The sequence below is a fragment of the Fragaria vesca genome, linkage group LG1 (genome assembly GCF_000184155.1).
Source record: "Fragaria vesca subsp. vesca linkage group LG1, FraVesHawaii_1.0, whole genome shotgun sequence".
Lineage (NCBI taxonomy): Eukaryota > Viridiplantae > Streptophyta > Magnoliopsida > Rosales > Rosaceae > Fragaria > Fragaria vesca.
The window spans coordinates 21,783,117-21,805,879 of NC_020491.1; the positions used below are offsets into that span (position 1 = coordinate 21,783,117).

The 22,763-nt window shown below is 39.7% G+C and overlaps 5 protein-coding genes across 6 annotated transcripts in view; 2 read left to right on the plus strand and 3 right to left on the minus strand.

The window, feature by feature from the left end:
* The window catches only part of LOC101307437 (microsomal glutathione S-transferase 3-like), a 1,059-nt gene extending 1,005 nt beyond the window's left edge, over window positions 1-54 (minus strand). The window contains exon 1 of the mRNA XM_004288573.1: window positions 12-54. The gene's annotated coding sequence lies outside the window, so the exon portion shown is untranslated. The remainder of the gene's footprint in view (window positions 1-11) is intronic.
* A 1,058-nt stretch (window positions 55-1,112) lies between these two features.
* On the minus strand, window positions 1,113-5,317 carry LOC101309486 (centromere protein V-like). The gene is made up of 2 exons (XM_004288580.1): window positions 5,247-5,317; window positions 1,113-1,796 (listed from the first exon to the last, which is right to left on the minus strand). The coding sequence occupies exon 2, from the start codon at window positions 1,737-1,739 to the stop codon at window positions 1,320-1,322; it is 420 nt and encodes a 139-aa protein (XP_004288628.1). The 5' UTR covers window positions 1,740-1,796; window positions 5,247-5,317; the 3' UTR covers window positions 1,113-1,319.
* Window positions 5,318-7,100: 1,783 nt separating this feature from the next.
* LOC101300099 (UDP-glycosyltransferase 88A1-like) lies at window positions 7,101-9,359 on the plus strand. Of its 2 annotated transcripts, XM_004288550.1 has the most exons (2): window positions 7,101-8,508; window positions 9,023-9,359. In XM_004288550.1, exons 1-2 carry the CDS (start codon window positions 7,137-7,139, stop codon window positions 9,058-9,060), a joined length of 1,410 nt encoding a protein of 469 aa, XP_004288598.1. In that variant the 5' UTR covers window positions 7,101-7,136; the 3' UTR covers window positions 9,061-9,359. The 2 variants fall into 2 exon arrangements, with proteins under 2 accessions (XP_004288598.1, XP_004288597.1); XM_004288549.1 differs by having other exon boundaries at window positions 7,101-9,076.
* A 4,009-nt stretch (window positions 9,360-13,368) lies between these two features.
* LOC101308423 (aspartic proteinase PCS1-like) lies at window positions 13,369-14,909 on the plus strand. The gene has a single exon (XM_004289537.1). It carries the CDS (start codon window positions 13,369-13,371, stop codon window positions 14,662-14,664), a length of 1,296 nt encoding a protein of 431 aa, XP_004289585.1. The 3' UTR covers window positions 14,665-14,909.
* A 5,307-nt stretch (window positions 14,910-20,216) lies between these two features.
* LOC101300569 (putative pentatricopeptide repeat-containing protein At1g09680-like) lies at window positions 20,217-22,722 on the minus strand. The gene has a single exon (XM_004288551.1). The coding sequence runs from the start codon at window positions 22,298-22,300 to the stop codon at window positions 20,615-20,617; it is 1,686 nt and encodes a 561-aa protein (XP_004288599.1). The 5' UTR covers window positions 22,301-22,722; the 3' UTR covers window positions 20,217-20,614.
* Between the last annotated feature and the right edge of the window lie 41 nt (window positions 22,723-22,763).

The following is a 22,763-nucleotide window of genomic DNA, read 5'->3' on the forward strand; positions in this document are numbered from 1 at the left end:
GTAGTACGTACTCTCTCTCTCTCTCTCTCTCTCTCTCTCTCTCTCTCTCTCTCTCTCTCTCTCTCTCAACGTGTCTTTATACTAGTTTGATATACGACTAGTATACGACTTTCCCTCCAAGGCAGTTTTTGTGGAATAAAACTAACTAAGAAAATTATACGCAAATAATTTTCTCATTTGTTTGATATACGACTTTTCCTCCAAGGCAGTTTTGTGGAATAAAACTAACTAAGAAAATTATACTAACGAGGACCCTTAAATTGAGAATTTGGTGAGGATTTTTCGGTTTATGGTTTAAAAAACCTAATTTTCGATCACATTTTGATATCTTATCCGTTCAGTTTTTAGGTTTATATGAGTAGATCATATTAATGGACAAATTAATGGACAAACCAAATCTGTCAAATATGAACCGTTCAAGTTTATAATTGATAAATCACACTTATGAATGTCTTAACAATTTTCAATATAGCTGAAAATTTGAAGAAATGATCTACTCATAAATACCTATAAACTGAACGGTCAAGATGTAGATATAAGATCGAAAGGTGGGATAAGCCGAAAAGTCATCACCAAGTCCTCAACTTAAGGGTCCTCACTAGAAGGGCTTCCACGCTAGTATACCATATTTGATATACGACTGTACAATATATTTACCTTGAAAATGATACTTGTATACCAAATCACTTTACTTGTGTATCAGCATAGTAACGTACCTCTATACGTAAAGTAGCGGTTCTGGTTATTGAGATTGGATGTGAGAGAATGTACGTATTATATTCGTGCTTCTTGTAATCGATGAATTATTTGAGATATGAATGACAATACTACAAATGTAAGAAGGAGAATCATACCTTACCCGGTTTATTGACATCACATATCATTCAGTAAGCAATTGCTTGAAAGTTGAAGTGGTTCTTGTTACCGGCTCTCCAAGCAATTCTGGAACCTTCTGGGTTTGGTAAAATGAAACACAAATTTGCACACCATTATAGGGAACCTTTGACCAAATTGATGACAATGGCCTCTTCGCTCATCCCTTACCTCATCATTTTTTCCCCTTTTTAAACTGTGAGCTGAGTCTTTGATTACCATAGAATAGAATAAAATATACAAATCAACAACTACCAAAGGATCTGCATTGAATATAGTAACAAAAACAAAACAAGAGGAAAATCACTACTGTTACATAGTAGTCATCATACAATGACTGAACAATGTACTTCAACCTTCCAACTCCAAGCAACATATATACAAGTTTCATGAAAATCTTATTTGTTGAAATGAAAAGATTTCAACTTGTAGCATTCTTCATCCCTTTAGTTCCCAGAGTCTACCTTTGACTGCGAAGCGATGTTCGACTGGTTGTAGGAGTTCTCCCAATTTTTCCCATCAAAATACTTAACCTCAACGTAGGTTAGTGTTCCAGGATCAACACATTTATATGTGATGGCAACCCCATCAGGGTTTGAGCGCGGATAATAAAACGAAGTTATCCCACAGACCTTACAGAAAGTATGCTTTGCCGTGTGAGTACCGAAGCTATAAGTTGTAAGAAACTGTTCAGAATTACCCAAAAGTTCAAATCTTTCGGAAGGGACAATGAAATGTGTGTTACCCCTCATAGAGCAATTCGAACAGTTGCAACTCCAAGCCACAACCTTAGCAGGTGCTTGAACTCGCCATCTTACATTCTTGCAGTGGCACCCACCATCATGTACTGCCATCTCAGACTCCATGCTTATGATCTTTATTGTTCAACTGTGCTAATGCACGCACTATGCAACTTACTTCACCTGTGAAAAATAAGCAGCATACAATAAGATGGTATTTAGATCTGTATCTGCAATTTCGTTAGTTTCCTCTATTTTCCATTCAGACACAGAATTGATTGATACTTAATACACCAAAGTAATTATATGGATCCATAACTGATAAAAGGCAGATGATACTAAACCTTTCTAGCCTATGAGACATGCTTTGAGGCCATTGTAGCTACATATAGGACTTCGAGATATAATATGGCTATGACAGACCACATGAAGTTCAACGAATTACTCTATTCTTCAGTTAGTAAATGAGTAATTCGAAATATGCATAGTTGCATACAAAAAGAGACATATCCAAAAACTTTGGAGTCGAGATCATAGAATACAACGATCTGCACTTCTGTTATTGACAATAATCATACTAATGATTTCCCTAAATTAGGTCACTCAAGTTGTGAAAGCCTGAGTCCTGGATGAATGCATGTATCTAACATCCAATCAATAAACTTCTACAGAAAACAAGAACAGAACATGGTTCATATTTTATTCCCTCAGAATGGTGGAGAAGAAATTTTACATGAAAGGTAGAAAAGAAAATCCAGCTTATAAACAATTACTTTGCATATATAAGATGCAGTGTTCATACCTAGGAACTCAGCTACACTCAAGACTCCAACTGGTTAGTTGACAGGATATTGATGATATGGTGAATCCTACTATGGACTTGTAATGGTTATTGAACAAAATAATCATTACAAAGTTATAGCTCCCATGACTACTTCTACCATGCCCAAACAGTCTTATACTAGTAAAAGTATTGTAAAGAATAATTCCCAGACCTCTATGTCTAAAGAACAGCTTCCCAGTACTGAACCATTTCCCACAAATGATCCAACCCTTCCCCCCTTGCATCCTCATTATCTCCACTCTACTTCTTTTCTGCTTAAGGAATTAGAGGAAAAATAAGTGAAGCTCCTTGCAAATTGAAATCAGTGGCCAGAATTTAGCAAACAATAATAAATAAAGCCACGAATTTTCAATGAACCACAAATTTAGCAAGGCCACAGATCAAGCTTTACCTTACCTTTTCACCAAAAAATTTCAATGAACTAGTTGTTCATCCCTGAGATGACCAAGCAGCAGCGACTTTGTCATGAAAAATGGGGCACGGGAGTGATCTAACTTTCTAGATGTGCACAAAGAATTTGTAGTTGAACCATCCAAACTCTAGCAACACTAATGATGTTAATGGAGACAACAAGACAATGAAATGAATACAGCACCATCTACTGGGCAGGATATGATGAAACCCACTTTGGAGTCTGCACTTCTACTGGGCATGACTAAACAGAATAAAACTAGCATTACAAAAATACATCTCCCAGGACAGTTACTTACATTCCTGAACTGTTAATTGTAGTATGTCAGCTAATCATTACTAGGTTTTCGACCAAAGAAAAAAGCTAATCGTTACTAGGTCATTCAGGCATCTGATGGACATTTTGAAAGTTAGAATTTTTCCTTTGTAGTTGGAACTTTAAAAACTAGTCAGGAGGATTATCTAGTCATGTAAAAAAATGTAAATACATATAACTATACAAGTGCTTGAAGGCAAATGAACTGATGAAAACCATTTTTTAAGAGAAAAATTCTAGTCTTCAACTTTTCAGCAATATGAAAAATTTGGGTGTGAACCTCCTAGAGTGAATACTTGATTGTGTCCATAATATTCCTCAATCTAATGTAAAGCACTGTAATAACTTTCTTTTGGTGGTGATGTTGTAACGGATATGTTTGGCAATTGTTTATAATCTCTGATCCTAAGTTTGAGTCAGATCCTACACAACTAATCACCTATCTGTTTGTTAGTCTCTATGCACACTCCAGAGTGATCTATCAAGCCTTCTACTGAAAACAAGCCATAAACCTGCAAAGTCTGCAGTCACAAAAACCAACTTACATGTGATATCCAAGAAGCTGCAGGGCCTTGCATTAAATCGATTGATACTGATTTCATACAATAACTTTCCTAATAGCGCGTCCATGGTTTCTTTTGAATCTGGTGCTCACTGGTTTGAAATACTTTATATAATGAAGCACACTGTACAGAAACCTTCCAAATAACATACTAACCCAAAGGTAAAATTCACCCTTGACAAAGTCCATGTGATTCCACTATACCTTGAAACCAATGGCCAACTGAATGTTGGAAATTCAACGAACCAAACATACAAAACCCGAACAACGGAAATAAAACAAAATAAATAAGAAGATAATTTAAGGGAAGGAAGCAACTTAGAAGATGAAGAGGGAGAGTTTTGGTTAGCTAAACAGTCCAGTGATTCTAGTCTACTGTGAACAGTGATGCTTATAATTGTTTGGAAGACCCAGCAACTAGAGCAACACATAAACATAGAATAGGATATACATCATACTAATATAAACATTAATACTCCATCTTATAGGCCTAGAATGTCGCAGTATCTCTCGGAAAAGAGAATATAATTGAGAACCTATGCGTTCCCTAATGACTGATGCTATATCAGGAAGCCAAATGGAGGGTTTGATTTTCCCTTGAAACAAAACAACTTTTATCGTTAAAAAATGTCAGAACAAAACAGAAAGTCCACATTTGAGACAAACAGCAGAAATTCAAATTTAAACCAGACTCTGCAAAACAGTACCCCTATATTAGTGTTGTCTAGCAATCTAGCATGATATAAGAGCATGTGTAGCTTTTGAAAGCCACAGGAATCAGAAGGCTACTGAAACAAAAGGTTAATGAGTTAACCAGAATCTTATACTCTCCTTAAGTTCATCTACCCTTGCACCTGTGTAATCTTCTATCTCTTTCCATTCAGAGCAAACAACACACTACAACCGAATGCCATATGGTTTGACATAAAGAGCCGAGTGGGGTCTCCCAATCCAGCTGGGCCTTCCTAAATCATTTCTGCAAGAAATAAAGCAACTTTACAATGCACAAGAACATGGTTGTCCCTCTAGTTTGCATATGGGACACCTTCAGGATAAAAGCAACAGTTGGACCTCCTGCATTGAAAGTTTGAAACATGTCGCATGTATTCATTCCCCAATGAAGGACCCACAAGTGTAAACCTCAACCTCAACTGGAACTTAATGTTTCCAGGTGAGACTTGCGGTCAACAAATTTTGGTCCAGTCTATCATGAATGAAACATTTGTGAAAGAAGTTGCAAGAACAGCACCAGAAGCGTAGAGCAATCTGACTCTTTCTATTGATGGTTAGATTTGCATCTCGAAGACAAACATGATGAATTCTAACTGCTTGGTGTAGCAGGGTGTTATGGAACCTTAGATAATCTGAATAGCATTGAGAAAGCTGAGTTCATTTGTTCTTCCTAAAATCTAACTATTCCAAACATATATATGATAAGAGACACAGGAAAACTTAGAAAGAAACGCACAAGATATGTAAAGAAGAAGAAGAATAAAATACCCGGCAAGCAAAGAGAGGGAGAGAGATAGGCAGCAGCTTCCTCTGGACTCTAGTCAGCGTCTCTCTCTCTCGCTCTTTAAACTTTAGAGAAGAAGATTATGCTATAAAAATAAAATAAAAGAAAAAGCACTTGGAATGTCTAAGGGTCATGGGCGGCCAGTCTTCTTGAGTCTGATTTGGAAACGGAGAGAGAGAAATGCAATTCTTGGGCGGAACAGAGATCAGTCCGTCGCTGCCGGCGTGTTCAACCGCAACGGCCTCCTCTTCTCCCTCAAGTCCCTCACCGCCAGATGGACCCCACCGCGTATGTCCCAAATCAATTTTGTTTGATTTTTGATTCTGGTAAGTCTGGAGAACCCCTCTGGTATCAAGGTTACGCTTCGTTTCCATTCCATTCTGTAATGAGTAATTTAGCTGTTAGTGTGCATACTTTTATTTGAATTCCGATTGCGAAATGTGGATTGTTATCTTGATTTTATGCTGCAGATTATCTTGTCACTCATCCTAGGGAACTCCTATCAGGTGGCTGATTATGGTTTAATCTTCAGAGAGAAACTTAGTGGCGATACTGCTACATTCTATGTTATGCAGATGTTTATTTATCTTTCAATGCCTAAGGAAAGGGAATGCAGACCTACTATTATAAATTGACTGAAGACTCCTACTGAGATGTCTTTATGAACGATATTATAGTAATTATAGTAGTTGCTTGAGGCTGATTCAAGTAGCCCAATTCCTAGTCTTAGGTTAATCATATATACCAAAGTATCTGGTGGCTTAAGTACGATGCTACTTGAACATGTTGTTTTCTTTCTTCGGAAACCATCCAGACCTCTTCTACCATTGTTTCTTCCCTTTTTCCTTTCTGCTTGTTTTATGAAATTCCAATAGTTTTATGGTCACTGGTTTGGCTATATGCTTTGTACAATTCACACAAGTGAAACTCCAAGGTGATTTTTCTTTGTAGGTGTGAGCTATTTAAGACAACTCTTGACCAATATGTAAGGAGGAGCATTTCCTAGAAGCTCAAGGAGGTAACATTTGATCACCAGTATCTAGTTGCTTGTACTTTCGTGAAAGTTCTTTTTTTTTTTTTAATGAAAAAGAGGAGGGGGAAGAGCATGTCAAAGTATAACCTGTATGTAACTGCTTCTTGTTGGGGGATTCAACTTCATTTTGGCACATCAGCCTCACCCCAGCATGAAGCAGATTTGACTTTTTGTTCCAGATCCAGTTTATTGAAAGTACCTGTATCTTGGAGTTTGCTAGCATTTATTTTTCATGCTTTACAATGATAAATGCTCTAAACTTGCCACTTTAGGTGTTTTATGGCATCATGTAATATCATATTTGTTTATGATACTTGATTTATCTAGAGTGCAATTTTGAATTTCACAGCACTTAAAAATGAATAATAAGGATAAATTCTTCTAGTTACCTGTTTATTGTTATTTTCTATTTTATCATTTTCTTGACTATAGATATGCTTTTTGCTCTTTAAAAAAACTACACCAACAATGTTTTATCTCTGTAAAATTGTCTGAGGAAACAGGAATCTTTAAATTTGTCTTCATGTAAACCTATTTGTTATAATTGATTCCCATATACAGCTACCTATATTATAGCTGACATAGATCTTGTTTTATTTGTCAACTTTTTCTTGTAGACTAGTAGTTGTTCAACCTACTAATTACTGTCTTTCTTTGACTAAGAGCCCTCACCTTTTGTGGCCTTAAAATGTTTGGACCCACAGCTTAATCTGATTGAGATAGGTACCATCGAAATGAAAAGCAGAATTAGAATGACGATTATACCTTTGTTCTTATAAGGAAAACACAGGCATTAGAGAAAGGTATTTTCCATCACCAGCAGCAAAGACAGAGCAGAGTCATGGAGGCGATTATTTTGTACCCATCACCACCTATTGGCCACTTGGTTTCCATGGTAGAGTTGGGAAAATTCATACTTACTTGCCATCCTTCATGTAGCATACATATACTTATCACCACCCCACCTTACAGAGCCGATGATACCGCCCCGTATATTGCCTCTGTCTCTGCCACCACTCCCTCCATCATCTTCCACCATCTCCCCACTATCTCTCTCCCTCCCTCCTCCATGTCCTCTCCCAACCATGAAAGCCTAACCTTTGAAGTGCTTCGGCTCAACAACCCCAACGTCCACAAAGCCCTCCTTTCCATCTCCAACAACTTTACTGTTCAAGCTTTTATCATGGACTTCTTCTGTGCTCTTGGGCTTTCTGTTGCTAGTGATCTGAACATCCCAGGTTACTTTTTCTTCACATCTGGTGCAGGATGCCTAGCTTCCTTCTTTATACTCCCTGCTATTCACAAAAACACTGAGAAGAGCCTCAAACACCTTAACACCCTTCTCTATGTTCCAGGAGTGCCACCAATACCTTCCTCTGATATGCCAAAACCAGTTTTGGAACGTAATGATAAGGCTTATGAGTGCTTTCTAGAAAACTCAATCCAATTACCCAAATCAGCTGGGATTATCGTGAACACGTTTGAATCACTCGAATCTAGGGCCATCAGAGCAATATCAGATGGACTATGCTTGCCTGAAGATACTCCCACACCTCCCATCTACTGCATAGGACCATTAATCTTTGCTCACAATCAAAGAGGTGGTGGTAGTGATGATGTGCCTGAGTGTTTGACATGGCTGGACTCACAGCCAAGTGGAAGTGTGGTGTTCCTTTGTTTTGGAAGCTTAGGATTGTTTACAAAGGAGCAGTTAGGGGAAATAGCTATGGGGTTAGAGAGGAGTGGCCAAAGGTTCTTGTGGGTGGTCCGTAACCCACCTTCTGATAATCAAAGTGTGGCTATTACGGCCCTATCTGACCCAGATTTGGATTCTTTGCTTCCGGATGGTTTCTTGGTTAGAACCATGGATAGGGGTCTTGTAGTGAAGTCATGGGCACCACAAGTGGCAGTGCTGAATCATGATTCGGTAGGTGGGTTTGTGAGCCACTGTGGATGGAACTCAGTGTTGGAGGCGGTGTGTGCTGGAGTGCCAATGGTGTCTTGGCCACTCTATGCAGAGCAGAGATTTAATCGGGTTGTTTTGGTGGAGGAAATAAAGATCGCTTTGCCAATGAACGAGTCACCGGACGGGTTTGTAAACGCAATAGAGGTAGAGAAGCGTGTTAGAGAGTTAATGGACTCAGAGGAAGGAGAGTCAATCAGGAAGAGGGCCAACGCTCTTAAGAGTGAAGCAAAGGCTGCTCTGAGTGAAGGTGGGACATCTCGGGTTGCATTAACTAAACTCGTCGAATCATGGCACCAAGGCTGAGTCAAGTCCGTCCAACCAGATCTGTGAGGTTAAAGTGTTATTGACATGAGTAATGAATAAATCTTTGTAAACTGAGGTGGTGTTTTGAGGAAATGTACTGCTTACTGAGACTTTAGAAGTTTGAGGCTGATTCAAGTTCAGGCAGCCCAAATGGGAGGTGACCATAGTGTTTTCAATGTCTTCCCTAGGGTTCCCTCATCTGGGATCCCTGGGAAAGAGGATCAAGTTGGCCCTTACCGCATGTCTATATTTATGTGGGTCCTTTAATTAGTTTTCTGGTGGTTTAGGCACGTCTATCTTTGTAAAAATAGTTGTTGCTGCCAAACTATATTTTCATATTTACTGGAACTAACTATGTTTTTATGTAATTTCAGTACAAGATTAACTGTATATCTGTCTGTTGTATCCTTTGTAAGGTTTCATAATATAAACTTATTAAATCCTAATATTGTTTGCAGGAGTAAGCTATTCAATACAACTCTTGACCAGTATGTAAGGAGCATTCCCTAAGAGCTCATGGTATGGCAAATGCTTTATCTTGGGCATGAAACTGACTGTTCGGGCTCTTGTTGCACCATTTGCCTCACCGTGGCCTGTAGCAGATGGTCATTTTGGTTGAGATGAAGGTCACTGGAATTACTTATGCAGTCTGCAACTTCATTATATATGTTCTACAAATAGGAATGCTTTACTATTTTCACTGATGTGGACTTAGCTGTTTTGTGTGATCATGTGATTCGCTGTTTGTTTATGATAAGTAGTTTCGGTGTAATCTAGAAGCATATTGTGTTTATAACTTTATATCATTGGAATTGACAATCAGTTCTCTATACCAGGCTTGGAAGTTGGTACGTACTAGCTTGGCCAAAAGCTAATAAGATGAGTTTCAATAGCTTTAACTTTCTTATGACAGAGCTGGTGTTATTGGTGCAGCAATGCTTCACTTAGTTTGCGTGAGAGACCTGAACATAATTTGTCTATCGGTTTTACTGGATGTTATGTTTGTCTTAAGGCTGGCTGTTGTCATATCTTTTTAGAAGCTGAGGAATTGCAATGACGATGAAACACAGTAACCTTGGGATAAATTTACTTTCATCTATATGCCCCTCTTATTTCTTGGTCCTGCTACTGCAGTCCCATGGCAAGTGCCGTTGGTCAACTGTGAATGGTGGTTACCCCCGAGTAGGATAGGTTACCCTATTCCTTGCCCATACCTTCTTACTCTGCCTATTACTATATGGATATCGATTCGACAATCTCTTAAGAACTTGATGGAATGCAGCAAGGGTAAACCCCTTAAAATTAAGGGGAGTCTTGCAACAATGCCAAGATACTCATAGAAACCGTTACGAAGGCCAAGTTGTATGTTGAGAATTGGGTTGTCAGTGAATTCACGAGTAAGGTTAGGGAAATGAGGAGACGGCTTGGTAGATTAAGTCGTGTTTTTACATCTACCGATTAATAACAGGATTGGATTAGACAAATAACATAATTAATAAGAATCATTAGGTACCTTGCTTGTAAGTGGTGTTTTGTATCTCATACAATTTTGACAAGAGAGCTCGCTATAATTTCATATTCAGTCCATGACACTCACAAACGCAGCATGTTATTGTCAGACTCGAGTTTGAGAGCACCGCACTTGATTTTGTTTTCTTGCTTGCATGGCAAACATAGATACATTGTTTCTTCAGAGAAAGAACAAATGACTCTTTGTATTTGATATATACTAGCTTCCTAGTTACGACAAAACACAAACCAAACAATGTTCTCCACGAGCCCTATCGACATCATAACTTACAATCCCGACATAGGCAAATTAACATTTCTATACATATTAAACTAGCTAGGGTTCTATCTCTAGATTAAGATCATTTAGCAAAGATACTGCGCCGTTCTTATTCCCTAAATATTGTTTATAAACTTGAATCAATTTATATCTATATGTTGGCTTTACTGGGTTAATGGGGCACTATTAGCTAGCTAGAGTTGTGTAAAGCAGCTTGCATGATTAAATAATAAGCACTGATATGATTTATATCATTCCCTTGACTTGATGAACATATATATATGGTTCCCAGCAAACAAAGATTACCATATATATATATATATGGGGTTTGGTACGTAGATGATGAAACAAGTAATTTAATTGTTTTCAGGGTATCCATATGTCGATCAACTCTAGCTAGGTCGTTTTAATTTGCAGCTGATCGATCGATATTGATGGCAATATATATATATATATATATATATATATATATATATAGATCGATGAACCATTTTTGTAGCTAGGTTACATAACCCGTGAATCATATATCTATATATACCCTGTAAATTAATAAAGAGTTAGATATGTGCTGAGGCTGAGATCCAACACCTACCATGCACGCTAGATTATTATAACTCGTAACGTTTAATTAGTCATCTGATATGGCCACAATACCAGAAAAGAAGAATAATGGCAATTTATATATAGGTGATCGATGAGATAGATTCCCTAACAAATTCATTAACATGGATAAAGCTTTGTTGTTGTCTGCAGCTAGTTTAGTGTCTTTTGAAAATCCGATTAAATTAGACATATTATGACGGATCATCAGAATTGGTTGGTTTTTTTTTTTTTTTTTTGAATATAAGGAAAAAACTCAATTAATAAGATCGATAACGTTCGAACATAAAGGCATCCAACATATGTTCTAGAGCGAATACACCCCAAACAAGAACAAGCCTATAACTAACAGAATGATGAGCTACACTACTAGTAGCTAGACAATCTTAACTAAGTAGTTGTTATATGACTCAAAACAGTTGGAAGAATAAATTCGCCTACAAACTCAATTGGTGTACGAAAATACTAGAAAATTGTAAAGAGTCTGTCACACATAGAACACCTGCAGGACCTTCAAAAGTCCAATACGATAGGGTAGCACACCTTCTTAAAATCAAGATCCATTGACCTAGGCCCATTCTAATCTCCTTTGCCGGGGAATGTGCTCGGAGTTTAAACTCCGGCCAACGGAGCCATATATAGGTAGACCTTAATTAGATCCATGGAAATTTAGATGAGTGATACCTGGATCCCAAATCCAGAACCATAGATCTACAAAACGATGATCCAAATGGATCCAAACTTGAGCCATGATGGAATCCAAAAAAACAGATCTCTGCTTCCTTGTAAAGACAACCATTGTGGACTCCGGCAGCCAACCCCGTCGACCCTCCATCAGCAATTCCAGCCATGATCCACCATGTCGCACCACCATCTGCATCCACAGACACTACGCAGTACCACTAGACGACAGCCACCATCGCAACCACCATCGCATAACCGACCAGATTACCATTCCCACCTCCAGCAGCACTCTAATCTCATCATCTAACAGCCAGCCACCAAAACCAAGATGGATGTCGTTTCCAATCAAGATCAGATCTCCTCCCTCCACGGAGACGACCCTAGCGGAGTCGTAACTCAAGGGTGAAATAGTCGCTGCCAAAATCGCAGCCCATGACGCACCTAAGAGATGAAGGTGATCAGCCGCAAGGCTATATCGACTAGGAAGGGGTTGGGGAGGTAACAACTGCCTCCTGGATGCATCCCATAAGAGGCGGCGACACTAGGGTTTCAAGCAAAAGCTCTCCCGACTTCTCTCATTTTTTTTTTGTTTCATTTCAATCGATGATGATATACTAGTGTCAAGACAAATCTCTCAACTAAACCACCATAGACTAGCTATAGCTAGGACTAGTACGTATATATGGGGCAGATATATACAAGAGATGGAATATATAGTATTCTATCCGAACTAGTAATAATTTATGCCAAACACTCAATTACATATTTCCATCATCCTCCGATATATATATACTCCTTAAAATTGAAATATAATTACTAATCCAAAAAATAATTAAAATTTTACTTCTCAAATGAGGGGTGCGGATGGTTAAAAGATTCAATCTAACTCGATTGATTAGACAATATATGCATATATAATAAATTAAGCTTACTCAAATGCTCTTAATTAAATTTAACAATCTTATCGTTAATGTTATCATTTTATTCATTGATATCGATCCATAGAAGCCAAATGCGCTGCATAACTATTCTGCTGGTAGATGTACTCAAAATTCGAATGCGGTTTAATTGTGATTTTTTTCTTTTTGTCTTTTGAAGTTTTGAAAACGATGGATGGAGAGGTTAATTTGAAGATGACACACATGAGACAGCTTGACTCCATATTCCACACCTTCCCCAAATAGAGCTAGCTAGGCTGCATTATATGTTCGATCTGTTATCGATCAGGTCAAACAAAGTCATCTACGTTACCGATCATTTCATTATTTCTTTGTAACTAATTAGTGTGATTAATTAAGTCAGTTAACAGTAGCATGAAAGACAAGTGCCCCCTATAAATACATATATCTATCTGAGTTAGGTTACATCATCATCATCATCATCAAATTAAACCCCCCATGCAGTTTATATTTTATTATTTCACACTGCATGTAACCATGTATGGCTCGCGCGCTGATTAATTAAGAAAACGCGTTTCTTCCTTTACTAGAGCTACTACTCTTTTGATCTCTGTTCTGTTCTATTCTATGTGATCATCGATGCCCTTTTGTTCTTTAATTTCCTTTCCGCCCCATTATTCTTCTTCGAGCTCCATCAACTCGATCTGGCTAGCTAGCTAGCTTCTACTATAAATACTACCCACCCAAACCCTACTGTACCCAACCCACTTCAGAGTTCAGACCCAACACGTACTCTCACCCTTCTCTATCTCTCTCCATCTGATTCTCGATCATGGCTCTCTTCTTCTTCTTCTTCTTCTTCTTGTTCTGCTCTCTCTTTCCCCTCTCCATCTCCTCCACCACCAACACCGCCACTGCCAATCTCTCCCTCTCTTTCCCTCTCTTATTCACTCCACACTCCCGCCCCCCAAGCACCACCAACTCTCTCCACGACTCTCTCATTTCTAGACCCAACAACAAAGCCTACAACTACAAGCTTCCCTTCAAATATTCCATGGCTCCCGTCGTCTCCCTCCCCATAGGAACACCTCCCCAGACGCAGCAAATGGTTCTCGACACCGGAAGCCAGCTGTCCTGGATTCAGTGCCACAAGAAGCTCCCCCGGCCTTCTCCTCCGGCACCCATGTTCGACCCTTCCCTCTCCTCCACCTTCTCCGTCCTCCCTTGCAACCACCCCATCTGCAAGCCACGAGTTCCCGACTTTACCCTCCCCACCTCCTGCGACCAGAACCGCCTCTGCCACTACTCCTACTTCTACGCCGACGGCACTCTCGCCGAGGGCAATCTCGTCAGAGAAAAGTTCACCTTCTCCAGGGCCACCAGCACCCCGCCCTTGACTCTCGGTTGCGCCAAGGACACCAGTGACACCAAGGGCATTCTGGGCATGAATCTCGGCCGCTTGTCCTTTCCTTCCCAAGCCAAAATTACCAAATTCTCCTACTGCATACCGGCTCGAACCGGGTCCGCTTTCCCGACCGGCGCTTTTTACCTCGGTAATAATCCCAACTCGGCGGCTTTTCGTTACGTTGACCTGTTGACATTCGGTCAAAGTCAACGCATGCCGAATTTGGACCCCCTGGCCTACACGGTGGTGATGGTTGGGGTGAGGATAGGCGGGAAGAGGCTGAGCATTTTGCCTTCGGTGTTCCGGCCCGACGCGAGCGGGTCGGGTCAGACCATGGTCGACTCCGGATCCGAGTTGACTTATTTTGTGGACGAGGCATACAAGAAAGTGAAGGAAGAGATAGTGAGATTGGTAGGGCCCAAGTTGAAGAAGGGGTACGTGTACGGTAACGTGGCCGACATGTGTTTCGATAGCAACATCGGACCGTTGATAGGGGACATGGTGCTGGAGTTCGATAAAGGAGCGGAGATTGTGATAGGCAAAGAACAAATGTTACACAATGTGGAGGGCAAGGTGTGGTGCGTGGCGATCGGGCGTTCTGACATGATCGGCGCGGCGAGTAACATAATCGGAAACGTTCATCAGCAGAATCATTGGGTAGAGTTTGATATAGGAAACCGTAGAGTAGGTTTTGGTAAGGCGGATTGTGCTAGATCGGTGTGAAGGTAATGGTGGACAAAATGAAGGTCATTTTCGTAATGATGTGAAACAAGAGACGTACAGAGGAGGCAAAGTAGCTAGTTGCCATGCAATAAGTAGTGATATCAATGCTTGGACTACTCCAAGAAAACAACAAGCAGAGATTGAGACGGATGTAAATATAAAGGGTTTGGGATTGATTTTTTTTTTNTTTTTCTTTCTTTTTTTTTGAGTAATGATCTCTATCCATTCTTTCAAGTTTCATTAAGAACGCGAAGGTCCGTCTATGTTTCATTAATTCTCTTAACAGACCAGGAAAAACGTTACTAGTTGTGTGGCGCGTACGAAACATAGCACTGGAACAAGAAAATAAAAACAACAAAACAAAGTTGAAATGAGAAATCCGAGTGAGCCTTTATATGTGTGTTGATGAAGAAAACATGGGATCCAACAACAAACAAACACAGAGACACAAAACACAAGTTACAGAAGACACGACATAAAAGCAAAGAGGATGTGGGATCATGCTCAGGGGGATCAAGTGCTGACCAGCATACAAATCAAATACGTGGAGAGCTAGGATTGACCAGTGCCAAGTGGTGGGCTCCACCAAGAGGTTGAAGAACGTGTGAACTGTGAAGCAACCTGATACTTCGGTCCAGTTTTTCAGAACGGCTACTGTTATTTAACACACTTTTTGTGAGTATTTTCGGTTAAAAAGTTTGATTACGAAGGTAAATCATGAGTGTCTTAATGATTATCAAACAAGTTGAAAATTTATAAAGATGTTTTATATTTAAAGACTAGCTAGTGAAGATGTAAATATTCAAACAAAAAATAAATCTAAAATAAAAATATATACCATAAAAATAAATAAAGATACTGTAGCTGTTGAGCAGCCAGAACAGGGATCAAACCAATCTACTGTAGGTGTTGGCCACCTACATTACATTTGTCAATTATGTCAACACTGATTCTATAAATTTGTGATCTATTTTGTTTTGTCCTTAAAGAGAAAAAAAAGAGGTAGGAGAAAAACCAGAAAAGGGTCAAGTAAAGGCTGTAAAGCTAGTGATAATGCGTGATCGATAATTCGATATGATGTGATGAGGATCGAGATGGAGTTGGTTTCAACAAGGTGGTCAACAATGGAAGCACCCAACTAGCTAGCTGCAGGTAACATCTCACTCTCATTACAATCGTTCGTCATCATAGTATGGCGGGGGCCTATTTATTATGGAATGAAATAATAATCATGGACGCAAACACACACACACACACGAACAAAGTAATTGAATCTTGTTGTATACATAGATAGAAAGCAAAAGGGGAGTTTGCTAGCTACTTGCCCAGCAGGGTCTGATTATGTATGCTAATATAATTAGCTGGATCCATCTCTTTCGAGTTGAGCTGCATGCTGCCACTCCTCGATATCACATACAGCACGCGCAGCCTCAAATTTCAACACGACGGACGGACCATATAGAAGAAACTTTGATATATCGCGATCGATCAACACTCTCAGAACACTAAATTAGATGGATGACCAAGTCGGAGCTAGCTAGCATTGTAATTTTACTGCGGAAATTAAAGGCATGCAATGACCAAGTCGTGGTGCTAATAACAAGGCATGCACCTTTCTCGATCTGCACCAACGCGTTTATATGAATACGAATGAAAACCCAATGCCAGCTTTCTCTTGGCTGTCTTTCCTTCCTTCTTTTGTGTATGATTCTCTAGCTGTGGTTGCCAAACAAAACGAAACCAAGCAACTACGTGCACTCTACTTCACTCAAAACTATCTACCTCTATTAATTCTATCAGTATTTATTTACTCTGCTAGGCGCTGGCTAGCTCCTTGGATCTACTCTGTGTGTGAGCGATAAATGCATGGCTGGATCAACACTCCCAAGCTTGATTGTCTTCAATATATTTTTCTTATATCTATTAAAATCAAGGTTTGAAAACTCGTTAGACGCTCTCAGGGCAAAGAGACAAGCTTGGAGCGCCTAGAAACCGTCTAGGCAAAGGCTGGACGACCTTGTTTTAGAACAAGGAACATAGTCAAGGTTCGAAAACTCGCTAAGCGCTAACAAGGCTGTTGGTTGGTCTGAAACGCCTAAGCAGGCTGGGCAGTCCTACGTCCTTATTTACAACACTGATTAAAATACATGAACTCACCCAACCTTAGGGAGACTTGGACCGGTGGTGAAAGAGATTAAGACGCTTTGTCATAGTGAAAGAGAATAATGGGTTGCAGATTGAGTAAGATTGAGAGAAAATTGCGACTCAATGGTGGTGAAACTGGGAAACAGATCACTGACCAACTGGTAAATTGGTCCCCGGCCTTGGGATCTATTTGCCTCGTTATTTTTCAACACTTGATGACTTGATTCAAATTCACGACTGAGTAAGCTAACGAAATTTGCCACCACCAAAATCTCTACCAGATTCCAAAAAAAAAAAAAAAAAAAAAAACCTTACAAATTGTTTGCAGACCATCACAAGAGAGAATCAAACAACCTTTATGCTCATACACCAGGCTGGAGTACCATAACTGATTCGCTTCGCTTAACAAGATATAAATGCCACATAATTCCCTCTCCTAATTGGGGCCAAAATTTTACACATGCCAACCACAGTCATGCTGCTCCACTTTCACTATAAGATAAGGTTCATCATCGTCACTATCACAAAGCAGGAACAAAATGCCATTACAAACTAAAAGCTACCATATCTCATCTAATGAGCTTCTTTCAAAAGTCAATATTGAACAAAGTGACTGCAACTATAAGAAAGGTCAATCGCAGTTCATCCCACGGCATGAAAATTGACAATTATTTCAAATCAGATGGATACAGTGCAAATAATGGAGTGAATCAAAAGACACAATGAACTCTGCTTCTTATTCCTTTAATGCAGAATTGCAGATCTGAATTCAAACAAAGTTGGCAGTACATGATAAAGCTGCATAGTAAACCAGTTGGCTCATCCCAAGTGATTTGAGCAAGGCATGAGAAAAGTTTGTCACCAAGAAGAAAAAACATCATACCACATTGCCTGACTAAGTATCAAGTATTCACCAACATACTCAGGTAGGCATCAATAAAAACGGAAAAAGATTGAAAACATCACAATCACGTGACTTACTGTCAAGAATCAGGAAAAGATATAACTTAAGCAGGCTGGCCACGGTAATTAATTTCAGATGGGAACATACGTCACAGATATATGGTTAACCGCAAATACGAGTGAAAAGCATGTTTTAGAATCGAATGACATTCTCCCAAGGTCAATTTTTCCCCATGTTTTCCTCTTTAATGTGACATTGTTGATGCCACAGAGGCAGTAGTGACATCTAGGACGAAACATAGACTTAAGATTGAACTCGAGGGATGCTGATAGTTCATAATTTAAACACTCTTTTCCTAATGTGTTTCTACGACGACAAAAAGAATAGACTTTTCACCCACAAACGTGTCAAATATCAACAAATCTAGGGTACGGTGAAGAATTAGATTTTTAAGATTTGAGACTAGTAAGAGGGTTCCACGGGTTGAGAACTTCTTTAAGGAATCAAAGAGTTTGATTGGAAGGTTTTATGCAGTCAGCGTACAGTCATGCCCACTCATTTCCATGGAAAGCATGCTTCAATGTCACATGAACCCTTTTGAAGTTTACAACTCCACGTAAAGTATACTTTGGACTTGTTAGAGCAAACAAAAGTGCGTTTAATATGTAAAGACATGTACAACAGCAATAGTTTTATGCAGAAATTCCTTGTGTGCTGGTTATAAACTGGTCGGAGCCTAAAGGCAGCTACTGGCTAACACCAAATATCCACGACCCAAAAGAGTAACACAGAATAGGTACCTAAACCTTTTCAGTAAAAAGATTATTACGATGGCTAAACAAAAGGCTGCAGAATTCTCATTTTCAGAAAGAATGAACAATATCTAGATCAGAAACCAACTGGACATATATAGAAACTTATGTACAAAGGACGTCATACCTTGACATCTAAGGTCAACAGCTTCAACTTAACAAAAGCGCAGCACAGGTAACAAGGTCCCAAAATTAATATTTGTACAGCGCATGGTTCGATCAAATCCAAGCAAAGTCATGTGCTTGGTAGACGCTCAGAGGCCCTGAAATCGGACTACATGATCAATTCCAAAGGAATCACTTAGTGGCACCTGCTAACAATGAAGAAGGGAAACAAAATCATCTCTATCAACTAGTAAAGAAAATACTTCTGTACCTATTAAATCAATGTGCAGGCAATACTTTCTTCTAGGGACATTTGTACGGTCATATTGAAAACTAATAAATATGAAATCAGTTCAGATTAACGGCTTTTTATTAGGAAAGGGAAGAGCCTATCCATATCCAGCAAAACCAGGATACATGACCTTACAAACAGGAGATCTAAGAAAATTGCAATCACAAACGAACTGGGAAACAGAAACCACCTAAGCTACATTCCAAACAAAGTATCGTTTGACAAAAGAAGAAAAACAGAATTGTCCACTCCCCAGAAAATGTACTCAGTAGGCTCCTCCCTGATGCGGAAGTATTAGAAACGACTAATCCTATACTGATGTTAAGAATCCAATATTATCCCAAACTTACTGCATCAACACCTTCTTTCAATTTGATACTTGCACAGTGAATTGGCTGACTCTATACTTGATCCAGCTGTACATCGATGAAGTTGAATTCCTTGTGGAGGGGAGGATGATGTAGCTACAGGTCGGATAGAGAATAAATACTCTTCGGAAGCCTGAAGACTAAGAAAAACCCCTCTTTGGCCCAAGTGAAGTCTCAGTAGTAGTTTTAGAGTCTAAATCAGTAATAGAAAACAAGTAGAAAATATTGTTATTTAGAGTATTATAACAAGTCTTAGCAAAAAAAAAGAAAAACCTTTTCTTCGAGTACTGCAACTGCAAGGGTCTTTTTTTTTTACGGATAAATTTTGTGCTCTTCTATGAGTCTAATAGAGATGTATTCTGGTCCCCATAAATTAGGCAACCTCTTGTAAGCCACATCAGAATGCGAAGGGAAAAAAATTGAGTTTTCTCGCCAGCTTGGTGCCTGGTTCCCTCCCCTAACCTCATATATACACGCATGTGTGCGTTCATTGATTTAATCTAATTCGGTACCTTAACGATCATCAATTTGGATGAAACTTTGCAGAAGTGTCTATGCAATAGGTTCTACAAATTGAACAGTGTAGATGTGGAAAGATGACCGAAAAGTGGGTCAAATAAGGAACTTCACACTTTAATTTCAGAGCAAAGCTTCACTCTGGATAGGAACTTATATATATATACATATATATATAATTATTATTTTTCCCTACCCCCTACAGCAGTTATAAACCTTCTCTTTCTCCCTTTTCTGTGTCTTAAGCATTTTGCATTTCCTATACCACCGTGATTATTTCACACACAACCTACTTTGTTCTACACACTCTTTGAAGGGCCATTTATTCCTTTCCAACACAACTATTCCAATAGATAGGGAATATAAGCAGGATCTAATATGCAATCTTAATCCAAAAATAAAAAATTCATGAAAAAATAAAAAAACAAGAAATTGAAAATTAACCCAAATTCCTGAACACATTAGGATTTCAAATGACAAGGTAATCCACAGTGGAGTTAGGAGATTACCATTGCAACGCTCTCTTCAAGACTTGATGCTAAGTGCAAAGATATTCTACTTGACGATCTTCCATGATAAATCAACTTTCAATAGAAAAGGAACATAATGCTCATATGCCGACAGCTCTTTGATATTCCAGTGATCTGCTCTTGGGAGGAAGGAAGAGTGATGCACTAATGAATGACTTCTCTCTAATCATTTGTTTCTGTGGTGATTCTAATTCTTTGATGAACTAAAGTTTCTGGTCACCAAATGAAGTACCACATTTGATACGAGTAAATTGCCAACTTCTAACAACTTTATGCAATCATCTCTTCTGACGATTTTTTAAAGATTTATTTAAATCCTTGACTAGAGAATTATATGAAGCATAATCAAGAACAAGTCCTTTCTCACTCCATAGCTTCTCAAAATCATCTGGGTTTCCATGCTTGCAATGACCTTCCAATAGAATGTTGTATGTAATATCATCTGGCACCACCCCAACGTTAATCATAGCATTCAACAGCATATTCGCATTTTTCATCTGTCCTTGCTTGCATAATCCATTCATAAGCACATTATAGGTCACAACACTTGGTATGCGACCGTCAGCCTGCATTTCCTTGAGCAACTTAAAACCAATATTAACGTCACCCTTTTTGCAAAAACCATCAATGACCATAGTATAAGTGGCATCATCAGGCTTCATGCCAGCCTTCAACATCTCCCTCAACATTTTTTCTGCCTCGATGATTCTTCCCTCTCTGCAAAATCCTGAAATAAGGGCCGTGAAAGCTACATTGTCAAGTGTAATCTCATCTTTAATCATCTGCTTCCTTATCTCTATGGCCGATTCTAATTCTCCTTCTTTGCAGCATGCATCAATAAGTGTAGTATAAGTGATCTTGTCAGGTTTGAAACCTTTCGTATTCATTTCCACAACAAGCTTCCATGCTTCTTTCATATCTCTAACCTTGCAAAGGCCATTTATGAGCGTATTGTATGTAACTATGTCTGGTTTGATACCTCTCCCTAACATTTTCTGATACGTTTCGAGGGCCAGATCAAGCTTCCCATTCTTACACAGCCCATCAATCAAATTTGTAAAGATGACATCATTGGGAACCAAACCCCTGGCACACATTTCATGAAACAACTCATTCGCACCATCCAACCTGCCTTCCTTACACAACCCATGAATCAAAACGCTGTAAGTAAACAAATCAGGCCACACTGCTCTCCCCTCCATATCCTCCTTCAACTTAAAACCCTGCTCTAGATTGCGACATTTACAGTAGCCATTAATCAAAGTATTGAAACTAACCACGGTCGGGTTGAGACCCCTGTTCCCAATCTCATCAAACACTTTGTGGGCCTCTCTGATTAGACCCTGCTTGCACATCTTATGCATCAAAACATTGAAATTATACACATTGGGCGGAAACCCAGAATCCAAAATGTCCAAAAGAAAGCCCCAACTGACTAGTACAGTTGGGGTGTCGAATTTGAGCATGTTATGAAGCAAATGAGCACAGGCCTGAAAGGGCATGCGCAAACCGTGCTTCCGAAGCAACCTGAAGCAGTGGATGGCATCCCCAACAAAGCCGCAATCAGTGTAACTGTTCATCAAAGCATGGAAGACGTAGTTGGAAGGAAGATGGGTACCTCTGGTGTGGAGAAGGGAAGCGAAGACGGAGGAGGCGGAGCCCTTGCCGGTGCGGGAAACGACGAGCCGCAGGAGGGAGTGGGCTTGGGGGAACATTTGGCGGGAGGAGAGGAAGTGGGCCATGGTGGAGTAGGAGTGGATGGTGTGGCGGAATGTGGGGTGCGAACAGAGGTGGTGGAACAAGGAGAGAAGAGAGTGTGGGGAGAGGGAGTGGGGGTTCAGGTTTATGAGGTCGATGACGTCATGGGCCGTGATGCGAGGGAGGAGCTTATTCAGCCTCACAGGGTCTGTGATGGCGGCGGAGATGAGGGAGAGTATATCTTCATTGTGATTGCTCCTTGCCATTCCTCTCACCCAACTCTTTGCTTGTTTGGTAGCCGATCTTTACGATATGACGCCAACTGCTGGGATCTTTGGATCCTTGGAAGAAGAAGAATAAATAATGAAGAATGAAAACGGGGTGAGGAGAAAAAGGTGACTCCTATAAATAGAAGTAGGTGCTACATCTCTCCTCAGACAAATGTCATGTGGCATTGCAAGTGCAAGCGCAAGTGAGGGAACCTTTGCGAGGAAATAAGAATTAATACATGTAAATAGTGTCTTACATGCGCCGAGCGGCTTCCGCACCTGTCTTTGAGATGGGCTTTCGGGTCGGGCGGTGTTAAGGTGATGCAGCATGAACTCGATAGCAGACGGCTCCGTCAAGCGTTGAAAGCCAAATGAGATCACGTTGAAATCCACCAACGACAACGACAGCCTTGAATCCACAAGATTAAGATTTCTCAAATCCACGAGAAGTTCTGGAGTC

Bases quoted from the DNA above. Each gene is read 5' to 3' on its own strand.
- LOC101300569 (XM_004288551.1), bottom strand. From the start codon at position 22,300: ATGGCAAGGAGCAATCACAATGAAGATATACTCTCCCTCATCTCCGCC.
- LOC101300099 (XM_004288549.1), top strand. From the start codon at position 7,137: ATGGAGGCGATTATTTTGTACCCATCACCACCTATTGGCCACTTGGTT.
- LOC101309486 (XM_004288580.1), bottom strand. From the start codon at position 1,739: ATGGAGTCTGAGATGGCAGTACATGATGGTGGGTGCCACTGCAAGAAT.
- LOC101308423 (XM_004289537.1), top strand. From the start codon at position 13,369: ATGGCTCTCTTCTTCTTCTTCTTCTTCTTCTTGTTCTGCTCTCTCTTT.